General features: G+C 55.1%; 5 protein-coding genes across 5 annotated transcripts; 2 read left to right on the forward strand and 3 right to left on the reverse strand.

Annotated features, from left to right (window-relative positions):
• Positions 1-1,918: 1,918 nt before the first annotated feature.
• LTHEOB_7694 (Rho1 guanine nucleotide exchange factor 1) lies at positions 1,919-3,349 on the reverse strand (the record flags this gene model as incomplete). Its single annotated transcript, XM_035517088.1, has 4 exons — positions 1,919-1,969; positions 2,029-2,621; positions 2,674-3,051; positions 3,193-3,349. 4 exons carry the CDS (start codon positions 3,347-3,349, stop codon positions 1,919-1,921), a joined length of 1,179 nt encoding a protein of 392 aa, XP_035371203.1.
• Positions 3,350-4,426: 1,077 nt separating this feature from the next.
• Positions 4,427-5,555, forward strand: LTHEOB_7695 (uncharacterized protein; the record flags this gene model as incomplete). Its single annotated transcript, XM_035517089.1, has 2 exons — positions 4,427-4,560; positions 4,616-5,555. The coding sequence occupies 2 exons, from the start codon at positions 4,427-4,429 to the stop codon at positions 5,553-5,555; spliced, it is 1,074 nt and encodes a 357-aa protein (XP_035371204.1).
• Positions 5,556-6,537: 982 nt separating this feature from the next.
• LTHEOB_7696 (Rho guanyl nucleotide exchange factor protein) lies at positions 6,538-7,542 on the reverse strand (the record flags this gene model as incomplete). The annotated part of the gene is made up of 4 exons (XM_035517090.1): positions 6,538-6,728; positions 6,783-6,920; positions 6,976-7,356; positions 7,401-7,542. 4 exons carry the CDS (start codon positions 7,540-7,542, stop codon positions 6,538-6,540), a joined length of 852 nt encoding a protein of 283 aa, XP_035371205.1.
• Positions 7,543-9,885: 2,343 nt separating this feature from the next.
• Positions 9,886-13,889, reverse strand: LTHEOB_7697 (Sit4-associated protein; the record flags this gene model as incomplete). The annotated part of the gene is made up of 4 exons (XM_035517091.1): positions 9,886-10,413; positions 11,030-11,689; positions 11,741-13,147; positions 13,200-13,889. 4 exons carry the CDS (start codon positions 13,887-13,889, stop codon positions 9,886-9,888), a joined length of 3,285 nt encoding a protein of 1,094 aa, XP_035371206.1.
• An 810-nt stretch (positions 13,890-14,699) lies between these two features.
• Positions 14,700-15,393, forward strand: LTHEOB_7698 (Snf7 family protein; the record flags this gene model as incomplete). Its single annotated transcript, XM_035517092.1, has 2 exons — positions 14,700-14,774; positions 14,815-15,393. 2 exons carry the CDS (start codon positions 14,700-14,702, stop codon positions 15,391-15,393), a joined length of 654 nt encoding a protein of 217 aa, XP_035371207.1.
• Positions 15,394-15,639: the final 246 nt, after the last annotated feature.

Below are 15,639 nucleotides of genomic sequence, written 5' to 3' on the forward strand. Positions count from 1 at the left end.
CGCCCGTACGGCCCGCCTAGACGTTGGAGTCTCCTCAGGCGACGTAACTTCCTCTTCAACACGTGTACTATGTCCAGAGGGCTGGTGGTTGTCAGACGACATACGGCCCATATGCTGTAGTATGGTCGAGGCGTAATTCAGAGCGTAACCTAGCATGGCGCCATACTGTGGTTCGCTTGGGGTGGAAAGGTACGGAAAGCCTGGAAAGGGAGTCATTGGTGCAGTTGGACCCATCATGGGGAAATGCGATGCAGTGGGCCAGCCTCCCGTAGGTGTAGGCTGTGGGTATGGGTGGCCATTCGTGTTCGGCCTAAGAAGCGGCGAAGTGAATTGCGGGGCTGGTACCCGGTCCGAGAAACGAGAGGAAGGTGCTTCATCTCGGCGCCTGTCGCGCTCAGCTTGGGGGCCTGCTTGACGAATGGCGACACGCCTAGCATCTCGTTCAGCCGAAGAATTCTGTGCGTGCTGGGGCTGACTGGGCCGGGATTGCTGGTCCCGAGCACCAGCGACACTCGCGTATGTGCGCATGCGTGGAGTTGACTCTTCATCCTCGAGCTGCTGAGGACGACGGTGACGCGGATTGTTGGTGGTTCGTGGAAGAGCAACTTGCCGATGGGAGACTTGCGGGAGCGCATTGTCGCTGGCGCGCCGAGGTGAAACTTGCGGAGATGAGACTCGCGAAGATGAGGAGTCGGCGGGCTGCGGAGGAACGGGCGGATTGATGAAAACATCCTCTAAACGCTTATCAGCGTTACCTCCACCGACAATCTTCCACCAATCTTTGTCAACATTGGGACAAAGCTCTCCGATATGTCCGTCGGTATTGCAGTGGTAACAGCGATAGAGGTACCGTCTCCAACTGCCGCAGTGCCTTTTCCGGCCACAGCGGCAGCACAGTCCTCTCCACTCGCTCTTCCATCGTTTCTTACTGGGATTTGTGTTAGCTCAAACTGTAATTCAAGAAGGAGAGTGAGGTGGTGAGCTCACATGGAGCTTCTGGAGCAATTGCCCTTCACAGGCTCGCCGCGTGGGCGCTTTGGCGGATCGCCTCCTCCGCCAGCGGCAGCGGAGCTGTGTTTGTGAGCTTCAATATTAGATGCCGTGAATATCCTTGCTGGCGACATCCTGAGGGAGTGTGAGCGTTGAGGAAGAGGAAGAGGTGCGGAGCGCGAGCGCGAAAAGACTATGTGCCCAGGCTCCCGAAGCGACGCTTTGGGCAGGCATGTCACTTTCGGCAATCGCATGGAAGAAGCACATGGTCACTTCTAGAACACCGTGCATGTGACTCTGGAAAATGTACAAGCATGTGTAGCATAGCATAGCAATTCACTACTCGTTGAGGCACATGGAAGACTTCCAACAGGCCAGCATGTCCCGTCGAATCGCCCATGGCTTTTGACCCGGGGTATACCCTCATTGCGAATGGAGAGGAAACATTCAGGAAAATTCAAATGTCTCGAGTCTTGAACTATGATGTGCGGCAGTTTAATGACATAACTGGGTGAATAATTGATTATTCTACCTACAAGCGAAGGGGATTCCGCCTCCAGTGAGACAAGCTCAGTCTGAAGCTGACCATGGGGTCAATTATGGAACCTTCGGCCCTGGGGAAAACCTAGAGGCGCGGAGCAATCCTTCAACCCAACTTATGGAATTGGAGCTGCTCTGAAACGTTGTTTTGCAGAGCTGGTGGCCGCTGTCAAAAGGACATTGGCTCGTCGTCTTTTATCTGATTTCGTGGTCGCTGTTGCGTGGAATAGGCAAGCTAAGCCGCAGAAGAAACGCGCGATTTTCAGGCTAGCTGCCATTGCGTTTGAACAAGTTGCCGTTGCGTTTAGACAAGTTGTTGTTTCGTTTGGACCAGCTTCTGTTGTTTCATAGAGAGCTGATCTTGCCCAAAGGCATTGGTATAGCGTAATTACGTGATTTTCATCTGGGAAATCCGTATCTTCGCGTAACGGCCATTGCCCTATGATTTCGCCCTGTCTGCGCAGTCTCTTCAGCGTTTCGCTGCTGGGCGCGGTTTACTTGTCGCGAATGCCAGGCTCGGCGGTTGATGGATGCGATCATATGGTACCAGAAGTCCGGACAAGACTCTGCATACTCATCAAGCATTTCCACGGAGACGTTGTGGTTGTAAGGACAGTTCTTGACTTCACAATGGCCACCTGCTCTGCCGATGCCGCTGAAGTGATTAGCGCAAATGAAACAAGGAATTCTCTCGATGTGCTCCTCGTAGCCGAAATCGCCCTCCAGGAAGCAGTATGGGTTCCTTGGGTCGAGAAATCTGCCAAAGTCCCTGAAGCGTCTGAGGTAGTACGAATCCTGCTGGCTTTGTTGAGTTTCAGACATAGAGCCATCAGAGACGGAGATACCATCCTCGTGTCCTCCAGGTTCGACGAACTCTGAAGCTGGCGGAGAAGGAGCTCCAGCCAATGTGGGACCGTCCTCAGAGCCTACAGACCCGACGGGCTCTGTGGCTGACATGGTCGAAGCTGCAGCTGTGTCGAGAGAAGGACTATTGAGCCTTGAATCATCCGAGTGGGATGCCACGACGAGCTCGGCGTGTTGATCTGACCCAGAAACAGTATAAGATGACTGTGGCCCCGGGGGAGTCAAGCCTTTGTAGAGTGTTAGCTTATATCTGGTATCTTTGAAGGCTTGTGAACTCACGTTGTAGACCATAGCCCTGCTGTTGACCATAGTTCGGTGCGTTGTTATAGCTAGGCTGTGAGCCATCGCTTGGCGCGCTGATGCAATTCTGAGGAGCGTTGTAATTTTGTGTAGCGTTGTAATATTGCGGAGCATTAAAATTTTGCGCTGCGTTATGGTTTTGCAAAGTGTGATAATTTTGCGGAGCGGTATAGTTTTGCGAAGCGCCGTGACTTGGCGGAGCGTTAAAGTTTTGCGGAGCATTGTGGCCCAGCAAAGCATGATAGTTTTGATCCTGGCCGTAGCCTGGTTGCGGATTGTAGAATTGCGGTGCTTGTGGAGTGAAGCCATATTGCGGAGCCGCGGCGAGGTTGCTTGGAGGCGGCGGTGCTTGGCTCTCTACTATATTGTCAGTCAAACCATTCAAAGGCTGAAAAGGTGAGACGCGGGTCACGTAAGAATAGAAAAAGGTGACATTGAGACGAAGCGGTAGGGATGTCAAGTGAGAGGAGGAGGTAAATCAAGATAAACCCGACTTACGAGGCGGCACCGAATTGTAGGGCGCAAAATAACCCTGGTCTTGTGGGGGACCTTGAGGGTACGCGATATATTGGGCTTGGTGGTTTGGAGGAGCTGGCGTATAGTAAATTGGCGGGCCCGGGCCTCCAGGGCCGCAAGGCGGCTGATTGTTCTGCATGACCTATGTTCAACTGTCAGCGAGGAGCCCTTGAAGCGGCTGTGTCGCATTCGCGGGCGCATGCGTGCAAGAGGCTGAGCTCGAGGGCAGACTTACGAGCAGAACAATGGCAAAGTTTGTTGTGGGTGGTGAGGAGAGAAAGAGAGGGAAGATCGAGGCAGCGACTTTTGGTATGCCTCTCGCGGCGGCCGGGCGGGCTTGGCGCGACACGTGACAGGGTGGGCTCGAGGGCAGCGAGCGCGCCAGCGTAGGCAGGCGCCCGCCACTGACTTTACCCGGGCTTCTGTTTGGCGAATCCTCTCAAGTCGGGACTTGGATGGGTCACCGCCGCGTACATCGACGACCCTCAGGCTCATTCAAGGAGGATTTGCGGCCCACGGCGTTTGTGAGACTACGCCAGCCGATGAACCGCGCCTACCACGGTTCAAAGTTGCTTCTTGACTGCATCACCACGTAGAGAAACTCCGTCCGCACTCATTAGTTTCTTCATCGATCGGTAGTTGTTCCTTGTCGTCGTTGCCCAACATCCGACTTGCTGCCGTATCCTCTCTGTTCACTTCACTGGTGTAGCCGCAATTCCCACTGAAATTTCTTCTGGCTAGTGCGCTGGATTATCCCGGTAGTAGACTCACCCTGCTTCCATTACCACGGATAAAGAGACTTTTGGAGTGATGATAAAGTGGAGGATAGAACGGGCTGTAAAATCGCACTTGTGGGGGGACTTGAAGCTAATATCCGGACGTGGATGTTGAATTAAAAATTGTACAAAAGCATCCGGACGTGAGCTTCAACTACCCACGCAGGCATGGTAATTTATTACTCAAGCATTGGCCGCCACAAACCCGTCGACCCTGAGGTGCGTGGGTGTCCTTGGTCTAAGAGCTCGCCGTGAACAGCCCTGCTGGGAGCATGGCTGGGATGAGTGTGCTGAACGGAAGCCCGCGCGTACCTGTGCTTTGGGTGCGCGCGCTGGCCACATGAGACTATGCCCGGAGGCCGACTTAAAGTCGCGCCACAAGTGCGCGTCACTCTCTTCCTCCTACACCCGCAACCCCGACCAAGACCACTTCGACCGCCATGTCGCGCTCTCAAGCCCATACAGGCTCGCCCGGCGGCAACGAGCCACCGAGACGGCCGAACAATGCCAAGGACAACGTCACCAAAAGCCACTACGATGAACGCTTTCGAGTTTCAAAGCACAAGCCAGCTGAGTACGAGCTGCAAGACTTGCGTACACTCCAAGACGGTGACTGACGTAGACTGCAGTCGTTCCAGGTATGCGGGAATCTGCCTCCGTTGCAACGAGCCGCACCATGGTACTCGCCAGGCAAAGGATTGCGACCGCGCTTGTGCATCTTGCGGAAAGATGGAACACTTCGGCACTTGGTGCCCCGAATTCCAGACGAAGAAGATGTGGAGGAAGTACGCCTACAATGATCCTCCCGAGGAAGACAAAGCCATCGACCTTGAACAGCAACTGAATGATGCTCAGGCTGAGACCCAGAAGCTCATGAATGAGCTCAGCGATGCCGGTGATGACAACGAGAATCTTGAACTTGCTCTCCAGGATACCCGGAACGCCCTCGTTGAAGTAATGACGGTGAATGGCGAGCTCCAAAGGGATCTCGACACGCTGCGCAACATGTACTTGGCCAGGGGAATGGGATCGGGCCAGATGCAGAACCCTCCACAACAGTGGTTCGCTCCTGGCTATGGATACCCTCCATTCGGCTTCGCTTCCGGCTCGGGCTCACTTCAGCAACAACCCGGTCAACCTCCGATGCCCCTCTATCCATACCCAAATATGAACGAGGCAATCGCACGCGCACAGTTCGGGCCCACGGATGCATACAATCAGCGTGGACCCATTGCCTACATCGGACAACAGCAGCCTATCCAAGGTTATGCGCCGCATCCAAGTATCCAGCAGTGGGCTCCGCTCCTACAAGCACATCAACAAGCTCCTCGATTCCCGACGCTCAGTCGTTCTCCAGCCCAGTTACATCACGGCGATGCTCACCAGGCTTTCCAACAGCCCATGCAGGATGGAGGAATAGCTACAGTCGCCCAGCACCAAGCTCAAAGTCCGCAGATGCATGAGCAGTCTCCACAGGATTATGAGCCGTGTTCAGGCACTCAAAACATGGCTTCGCCGCAGCAGTTGAACCAGTACACGTCTCCATACCCAGAACGTAGTCCTCAGTAAGTGAACCCATATCAGAACAGGTATTTCCTTCAATATTAAGAGCCCGTGTAGGATCTAGAAGCCATCACGTAGCGCAAGGAACAGCATCGAAATCATGGAAGCGTAAACGGAGCTTACACGGACACAGTTTGACCCCGGGTTTGTCAAACCGCGACGACTTGCGTGACAACGCTTCCAGAAAACAACTTCATGATCACTGGTTGCTGTGAGAAATTCATACACTGTTCTTGGACCAGAAATTCAACGAGTATAAAGGGGAAACGGGACGAGGGGACAGAATGGCAAGCGTCAGATGACCAGAACACGGAGCTTGTAGATAGCTCTGGAACACAGGATACTGAAAAAGAGAGACAAAGGCGGTTTAGCTGATTTCTGTTCGGGCACGCTCCATCGAAATGGCGGATGTGTTGGGATAATGGGATACTGTGTCTTTGTTCCATGGCATATTCTAGACATCCCAAGCTGAAACCAGGCACTTCATTAGCAAAGAAAGCAAGCTCCGGGGGCAGGATCATAGTTGGTGTGTTAGAAACATGAGCAACTCGCCTCAAAGTCCTACTGGTACGTGAAGCTGGGTGACTTCAATGCGGGATACAAATACAAATCCGGGTTGGAAATTCGGGCAAACACGAAAAAAGGGCTTACTGCCAGAATAATTTAGTGTACTTGCGTGGGTAGTTGAAGCTCACGTCCGGATGCTTTTGTACAATTATTAATTCGACGTCTACGTCCGGACGTGAGCTTCAACTACCCACGCAGGCATGGTAATTTATTGAAGTGTCGCCAAAGGAAAAATCAGCAGTGTCTATTCACATCCGTACGAGCTTCTCGATATTTGAGCGCGCAGCCAGCTTTCCAGCGGCAAAAGTGGAGTATCAATCTCAAGCTGGAGCCCTATGGATGGTTCTTTCACCTGCGCCCCCTTCATTTCCCTCTTCGTGGATGCAATGCCCCAGAGCCTTCTACCAATTTATCAAACGCCTTAATCAAGCAGGTCCAAAATGTCCGTTTGCAAGCCGTTTTTCTGACGCTTGGTGAGCCGTTTGCGCTTTTTACGCGCCTTAGCGGCGTTGTATCTGGCATTCTTCGTAATCCGAGAGGAAGACGCCCCTATCTTGGGCGCGGTCTTGTTGGTAGACGAGCCTGATTTCAGCACATGTTCAGTGCTAGCCGCTGTAGAATTATCAGCGAAGATGTCCAAAACTGCAAGTCAGATGTGTTACTTACGGTTTCCCACCTTTACAGCAGGATCTGCACCTTGTCGAGCCTCGATTGCCGCAAGACGTGCGTTGGATTTGGCCATGAATTCACGCAGCTCAGAGTCGCCGAGGGTGATGTCTTCCTCTCCCTTTGCCTCTTGAAAGCCTGCGTCTTGGTTGTTATTCAGCAAGTCCACAACGGAGAGAAAGCATCAGCGTACCAGCTCTTGTTCCGATCTGTCCAGGGAATCCACCGTTCTCAACGGCAGGCATGAAGCCCGGCGCAATGTACCTGCCGGGGGCCGAAATAGGCGTAGGTAAGAGTTGAAATGGCGCGGCAACGGACACAGCAGGATATGCGTTGGTGTTGTAGCTAGGAGCTTCTGGATATTCTTCCTGAAATCCGAAACGTTCAGGGTCGGGCATGTGAGCGTATCCTCTGGCGACGTAATCAGGCGCAGGGGGATATGGTTCCCAAAGGCCAGGAGGCTCAGCGGAGGGTGCATGGCCATATCCTCTGGGGGCGTAGCCGGTCACGACAGGATACGGTGCCTGCAATTCATAGCTTGGAGGACCTTGGGGGACTAAGGCGTTCCAGACGTCTTTACGTCAGTCAGGCTAAAAAATGGACGCTGAGGATACCTACATGGCTGTCGCGGTGGCAGAAGACCGGAATCGCCACCCGAGAAACCTTGAGGAAGGAACTTGCTGCCGAAGTCTGGGGGTGGCGGTATGCCGCGCGGGTCCATGCGTTGCGGCATGTCGTACGGAAGGCGGTCGAGACGCATCGGCTGTGGGGGGTATTGGTCCTGAGGCTGACCTCCTGGCGGCGGCATGTAACCGTTGGGCTGGGGTGGGAGTGACGGCGGCGGCGAGCCATGGCCATGAGCCGGCCGACGGCGATTGCGGCCTCGCTTTTTACCTCCCATCGCGGGGCTATCAGACGTATCAGCCTGATCCTTGGCGTAGAATGGAGGGATTGGGTGTGTTCACGAGTTGAGGAAGCTGTGATGTTGAAGAGTGGAAGCAGCACGTGCTTGGGGTTAGATCAAGGCATCTGCACCCCATCAACCCCGGTCACCTGTTACCCGAGTTTTCGTTGCTACGGACACCAGCGTAAAGCCGACTCACCTATAAATTCTTCGCTGATTCCTCTTCCTGATCCTCCAGACCATCAAGTAAGGGCTTTGGCGACGAACTGCCCAGACAACCGGCGAGCGGGTTCAGAAGAAACAGTCAAGTCTCCAAGATGGCAGAGTAACTTCTCCACCCCACTTTTACTCAGAATATACTAACAGTAGACCTTATAGTCAAGCTCCCCATGAGTTGACCCACGATCCGACTTCGACGAGCACGACATGAGCGACAATGATGATGACCCTTTTCGTCACCACGTCTGGCCGGCCTTGGTTCGGTCGGTACGTTTTCCATCCCCGCAGCCCCCGGTCGACTATCCCAAGTCTCCGCGCCTCCCTGTTGAACGCCTCCCGTCTGGACGACTCCCACTTCGACGTCCCAAGTTTTTGCGCAACCCGTCTGAAGGTCTCCTGCGTGAAGCTCCGCCACAGGAACCTCTACCATCTCCGCGTCTTACACCTAGACCTAAATTCATGCCACCCTCGCGTCGTCATTGCCGTCCTCCTCCGCGCGCCGAAGTGGCGCAAAAGTCAATATTCCATCAACGGCCTTCCAGTACAGTCGGAGCCAAAGGACCCATTCCTACGCGAAAGCCCATCTTCGGCCATACCTCTCCGCCTCCAGGTTACCAATCGCCGCCAGTACGGCCCCCGCCGTCTGAAAGGCACTCTCCAAGCTCTCATCAAGCAGCCACTCCAACTGGATCCTATGTCCGCATGCGGCTGAATGCTTTGAGAGCGGCACATGCGCGAGAGCAACTGCCGCTCCCGCACTTCGATCCGCAGACGATGCATCGGGACCAAGCTGTGCGACAGCCTTCCAGTCTAGGAGGTTTGACGACGGAGCCGCTTCCACCAATGCCAAGTCCCGCTCCCACCCGGAGGTTCTCATACAGTGACGATCATCTAGTGGAGCTGCAATACCCGCAGGACGACCGTCCCCAGGAGTGTGTGGTCGACTTTCACGGCACCCCTAGGCGTGGCTTCGTTTTCAGAGGTGAAGTCTTTGTTAGCTTGGGAACACCAGCAAACGACGAACTTCAGACTTAAGCTCCAAGTTCAGAAGCATGTTACATAGCTTTTAGTTAGGCAACTTCCATTCCGTAGAAGTTGACGTGAAGCTTCGCCACCCACGAGTGGACTGCTCTGAGCCGCCGCCATCGAGTAAACACTATCCATCAATCAAAAACGGACGGGAGAACAAAAAAGGCGTTGGGTCTACAGTAAATTACAAAAGAACAAAAAAAATCAAAAGAATGCTTTACATGACAGCATGTTTTTGTGATGTGATTGTGACATGCCCTCGCCTACAAGCTCTAGCTCAGAACTCTTGAACAGTACAGAGGGGTATCACAGCCGAAGACTAGCGTGAACTCTTTTTTTTTTTGCTCATGTCATGGGTAGTTGAAGCTATCGTCCGGACGAGAATGTCAAATTAACAAATCTACATATAAGTCCGGACGAGAGCTTCAATTACCCACATATGTTGTATTTCTAGGAAAATAATGAAAAGAACAGGCTGGTGCCTCTATTGTTAGCCGACCAAGTCAAAATCAATTACCAATAACACAATAGGTATCTATGCATGTATAATACAGGATCTGCCAAACCCCGCACGCCAGCCGAAACAAAAGCAAAACGCGATTCCATGACGGGGGCATCATTGCAGCGGCCGTCAGTCTCATCACCAAAGGACCAAATAGAGAGGAAAACGTATACCAACGTGGGGTATTGCTCTCATCGACAGGACCAAAGAGAGAAGAGAGAGAAAGAAAAAAGAACCCATTTCCAACAAAAAACGAAAGCCGATACCTACTACCCCTTCTTCTTCTTCATCCAACCCTCCCTCCCGCTCCCTCTCCCCCACCCCCACATACACAACTGATATACCACCAACTCAGACTTTGCGTGTACGCTCCAAATCAAAAGAAGGTCTCCGCCCAATCGCTGACTCTAATGCAGATCAACAACCAACCAACCAACCAAACCCACCCACTAAATCTTCTCCGTCCTCACCACACCAGTGGCAGCATCATCACCCTCATCCCCACTCACGCTCCCATTCGCACTGCTCCCGCTCGCGCTCCCGCCCCCACCACTGCCCACGCTCCTCCTCGAAAAGCTGTCCTTCATGATCAACTCCTCGCCATCGTCATCGTCGTCCGTGCTCTCTTCATCGCTGACCCCACCACCGACGAACAAGTTGCTGAAGCGGCCCGGGTCGTTGTAGCGTTCGGTCCAATCGCCAGCACGGCCACCACCGGCGCCTGTACCGGTAGCAGCAGTAGCAGCAGTGGCAGCAGCAGAAGAAGAAGAAGCGGCGGCGGCGGCAGCGACTGTTCCTTGCTGCTGCTGCTGCTGTTCCTGCTCCTGCTGGCGTTTGCGCTCGGCGAGTCGAGCTGCGAACTGGCGGCGGGCGCGGGACGGGGGGATTTGGAGAGGCGCGGGGGCGGGGACAGGGTTGGAGCCGGCGTCAGGGCTGCCGGCAGCAGTATTGTCGTTGGCGTCATCGGATTGTAGTGGCTGTGGCAAAAGAAAGGAAGAGAGTCAGCCTTGGCTCTCGAACGTATAAAGTTCTATCTCTTTTCTCTTGTCTGGCAGAAACAGTGTGTGTGTGTGTGTGTGTGTGTGTGTGTGTATGTGTATGGGTGTGTGTGTGTGAGTGCAAAATGGTTATACGTATCAAGAAGGAGAAGGAGAGTGAATGATGATGATGATGGATAATGGTCAGGTATGACCACGGGTGACAAGGATAGCAAAAGGCGCAAAGGTGAGGAATATATCGTAGGGTATTCTCCGAAACATGCTCGTGCCACCGTTGTCATCCGTGGGTCGTCTACATTAATCTAAGGCAATAATACAGAGAGGAAGGGGGAAGGAAAGAGATGGTGGTATCTCAACAGTGACCTCAGTCGTTGCGCCCAGAGAGAAAGGATACACTGGCTATCGATGTTCGGTGGCATACATGCGACGTGCGGGGGACACGGCTGCCGAGCAACCAATAGAGCCGCCCAGCAGCAGCCGCATCCCACCCGTGTGCACAGCGGTAGTGAAGAAGACATGAACAACGCACCAACGCGGTAAGCGCACTGTATCATCGATACTCCATCTCAACGTCTTCAAATGAGAGTTCACCCACTTGGTCCGAGTCGCTCACATGCGGCGTTGTCTGCCGCTCGCCCTCGCCTTCCTCCATGTCCTCGTCTTCTTCGTCGCTTGAGTTGTTGAAGCCGCTCAATAGGCTGCCGCCGCTGAGGCCGTATCCGCCTCCTGAGCCTGTAAGCTCCATGCTGTCTAGACCGACAGATCCGTTTCCACCCAGGCCGGCGCTGGCCAGAGAAGAGTTGCCGAAGCCCGAAGCAGCGTTGACGGCGTTGAGCACGGCCTGACGCGGCCCCACGGCCATGTCTGGACGAACGCCTCCGAGAATGGCATTGTCCCGCTCCCGCGTCTCGGCCAGGGTGTGCTCGACATAGTCGGTCCACTGCTGGTTGATGACCTTCTCGAGAACCGACAGCGAAAGCAGCTCCGGAGGGTGCCTCTCGGTGAATTTGACGACTTCTTCTGCGATCAAAGTTAGATGACCCATGTAGCCCAGCCGCATGCTGGTCTCGGCCTGGGCCTTGTCACTGGCTTGCTGGCCCTCAATAATCCGCTCCGTGATCCTGCCAGTTTCAAACAAATCAATAGCCAGAGCACGGTTGTAGCCACGCTCCATCTGACCGTTGAAAACCTGCTGAACAACATCGTACACGACGTTGTGCAAGAAGTTATTCCACGGGAAGCGGAAGAAGAAGTCCTAGACGCAAAGTCAGTGGGGTAAAGAAGTCGCTAACGGGTCGGTACCTACCAGGATTGTTGGAACAACCCGGTGCTCAACAAACATGATCTTGAGCAGATCGCCGACGACAGGGTTTCCATCGATGTCAACTTCATATTGCGCGCGTTGGGAAGTCGAGAAATCGACTTGCTGTTCTGAGAGCAATTCATCGTCGGCGGGAGTGGTGCTCCTGTTTTCCTCGGCATTCTTGGTTGCGTCGCCGTTCTCAGGCTTCTTGGAGAAGAGAGGAGCGGGCTTGTCCTCAGGACGAGGCGAAATGTCTTCAGCAGCCTCATCTGCGTCGGAAGTTTGGTTGAGCTGTTGGGTCAAGAGAGACACGGTTGGCTTGGTGGCGTCTGCTTCTCCATCTGCCTTTTCGGTAGATGAAGAATCCGTCATGGTGGCGTCTTGTTTCTCCAAATCAAGGTCGCCAACCTTATCCGTCAGACCAGCAGCTGTTGGAGAGTCTGCCTTTTCATTCGCCGGCTTATCGGACAACGGCTCATCAACGAGTTCCGGCTCTTTTTCGGTCTCCACAGTGCGGGGAGGAAGCTTGGGCGATCTCTCCAGAGGCTCGCCAATTTCGGCCTTTTCACCGTCCTTAGCCTCCTCAGGCTCGGCTTCACAGGCGGCAACTTCCTCAAAGTCCTCATCCTTGACGTTGTTCTGGACCTCGAGCTTCTTGACCTCCTCGGGAGACTCGCTTGACGGAGCGCGTGCGTGGTGGAAACCATGGCTGTCGACACTGGTGCCGAATTCATTGTCAAGGATCGAATGCTCTTCGCTCTCTTTGGCGGAGGTGAGTTTGCCGGCCGCTTTTAAGCGCTCTCTCTCGGCATCTCTGGCCTTTACAGCAGCCTCGCTTCCGCGTTCGTTCAAAAGGGCCATGTTGCTACAATGCAAGAGCTCTGCCATCAGCTCGCAGGTCTTGAACCGGTCGAAACCAAGGGGCTCAATCTTGCCACCAAATGCAGCCTTCAGTTCACGTTGCTTCGTAGTCGTGGTCCCATCTTCATTGACGACCTTTTCGGTGGCATTGTGAACCAAAGCCATGAAATCAGGGACGTGGGTGGCGAATTGGCGCAGGAGGGTGCCCAAATAAATGGGGTCGGAGCTTCGTGGTACCGGGCCGGTCTGATTTTCCATGTCGTAATCAGAGTTGTTTTTCCGGATGACCTCGATGACAATGCCCACACCAACAGTGAGAGGATTGCCACCTCGGAGCATCTCGGTGATAAGACTCTTGATGCAGGGCTCAGAAACCAGCTGTCTCGTCAATTCGTTGGGGCCAATGACAGTCTGGTCCTGGGTGGTAGCGTTGGCAGAGATGGTGATGATGGCCTTTAAGAAATCGCCTGCGGATGTTTGGGCTGATGCATTGTAGTCTGGAGACAGGAACGACAGGAGGGTGGGGATCAAATTGTGCTGCTGAAGCCACTGTAGCCCAAAAGTTAGCATGTTCAGAGTTTGTGGAGCTGCTGGTACCCACGTCGACTATGCCCTGGCCTCCTTCAGCCTTCTCCAGGCTTATGATCTTCAGTAACAGATCCATAACCATGGGGCAGTCAACGTGCTGGAGCATGTCGGACACGATGCCATCAATGGACTTGAAAAATTCAAGCATCTCCTCGGTCTTGCGGTCCAGCAGGGACTCGTTGACCTTTGTGAAGTAGCCGGCTTGCACGGGGTCTAGCGGTGCAGGCTGCTTGAGATAGTCCCAGAACTTGCGCAGTGCAGCCTGGTTCTCCAGTAGAGCCTCGGAGATGGACCAGACTTCGGAAGACAGGATTTCGCAGGCGACGTATGCGTACTTCATGCGCTGCTTCTCCTCTTTTCCTTCTTCGTTCTCGCCCGAATCGGACTTGATCGATATTGACCGCGATCTTCTCTTGAAGAAACTGCCAATCTCCGCTCCGCCCTTCTCGTCGCCTTCTCCCTCGGCGGCATTGTCGGTTCCAGGTGATTGCTGCGGGGCCGGAGAGGAGGGAGCAATGACGAACTGCAGCAGGCGCTCCAAGATCTTATCATCCCTCAGATATTGTATCAACTTTGAGTTTTGTTGCTTGAGCTCTTGGATCAAGTCGGATTCGTCGAGCAGCTCTTCGATGGTGACATCGGGCTTATCCAAGATGGAGTCGAGGGTGGAGATATTGGCGTAACCGCCAAAGCGCCAGAACATGTTGGCGACGTGACACGGTTATCGGGGCGTTAGGGAGCAGTTCAGCGGTGGTTGCATGCGACAGCGCAGTGAGCAGCGGGAGGCGCGCCGACGGCGAGCAGCGGGAAGCCAGCGGGCGAGTATCTGGAGCAGAGATGGGCGTGTCAACGTCGGCGGTGCAATGGTGACTGGCGACTGGCGGGGCTGGATGCGCGGCACGGGCGCGCGGCTCGCAGGCGCAATCTGAGAAGCTTGGGCTGAGATGGGGACGGTGGGGTTTACCGGGTGAGCTGGGGCTGGTGCGGCGGGCTGGGGTCGTGTGGGCAGCGGCCGAGGCTGGCGAAGCAGCGCGGTCTGGAGTGTGACAGACTCAGGTTGGCAGCCGGTCACAAGGCAGAGAGCGCTCCCCAAAGTCCAGAAGCGAGTTTGGGTGGGAAGAGCGCGGCATGCAGCTGGCGCAGCAGCGTGACGGGCAGCGCGGCCAGGAAGGGTCAATGTGAGGTTGGCAGGTGGCCGTGTTGTCGTGGGTGAGAGTGGTGTTCCTCGCTGGTCGAGGTCGGCGCCGGCCCCAGCCCAAACACCCCCGGCAGTCCACGCGGATCCTAACCTCCAGTGCCAGCAAGCGCCCAAAGTGGTGGCCCACGACCCGCGAGCGACGACGCCTGCAGCGCCTCTCATCTGGTCCCGCGCCTTCCAGCAGCCCGTCCACCACGTGGCAGCAGCACGCCAGCATCGCCGCCACTCTAGCCGCCTGCCGCCGCTCACCCGCGCTGCAGCCTCCGCATACCCATCCCCACGTCCCCCGGCCTCTCGGTGCCACCGCTGCCCGCGATGAATCGCCTGTTCGGCGCAAAGAGCACTGGCCCCAAGCCGACCCTCAGCGGCGCCATCTCGAATGCACGTCATGTCTCTCTTCCTGATCCCCGCATGCTGACGGCGAGTCCAGGTCGATGGCCGCATCGAGACTATTGACGTCAAGCTCGCGAAGCTCAACGCCGAGCTGACGACCTACCAGCAGCGCCTGTCCAAGATGCGCGACGGCCCCGGCAAGACGGCCATCAAGCAAAAGGCCCTCAAGGTGCTGCAGCAGCGCAAGATGTACGAGGCCCAGCGCGACCAGCTGCAGCAGCAGTCCTGGAACATGGAGCAGGCCAGCATGATGCAGGACAACCTCAAGAACACCATGACGACCGTCGACGCCATGAAGACGACGACCAAGGAGCTGCGCAAGCAGTACGGCAAGGTCGACATCGACAAGATCGAGCGCATGCAGGACGAGATGGCCGATCTCATGGACATAGGCAACGACATCCAGGAAAGCATCAGCCGCAGCTATGACGTGCCTGAGGACGTCGACGAGGCGGAGCTGGATGCCGAGCTTGAGGCTCTCGGAGAGGAGGTGGAGCTGGACGCCATGAACGAGGCTGAAGGCGTCCCGAGCTTCATGGTGGATGAGGCAAGGCCGCCGCAGTTCATCGACGAACCTCCCGAGCCAGCCGGCAAGGTCAAAGAAGCTGCAGGCTGAGACCAAGGGCCGGATCCGGGATCCTTGACTTTGCCGCCAACGACAGCAGTATTCATGGCCATGGCGTGACGGGTACACGGCGTTCTGAAAACGTGCTTGGACTTCTTGGCTTGGGAACGCAGCCTGCACGCTTCCAGTTACGGCTTCTTGGCGCGCTGATGATGCGGGTGCCGCGTCCGCACCAACGTCGTCGCCGCTGATAGCCTCCTCAACACCCTGTATGCAGTCGTAGTGCCCCGATTTCTC

The sequence above is a fragment of the Lasiodiplodia theobromae genome (genome assembly GCF_012971845.1).
Source record: "Lasiodiplodia theobromae strain AM2As chromosome Unknown scaffold_23, whole genome shotgun sequence".
Classification (NCBI taxonomy): Eukaryota; Fungi; Ascomycota; class Dothideomycetes; order Botryosphaeriales; family Botryosphaeriaceae; genus Lasiodiplodia; species Lasiodiplodia theobromae.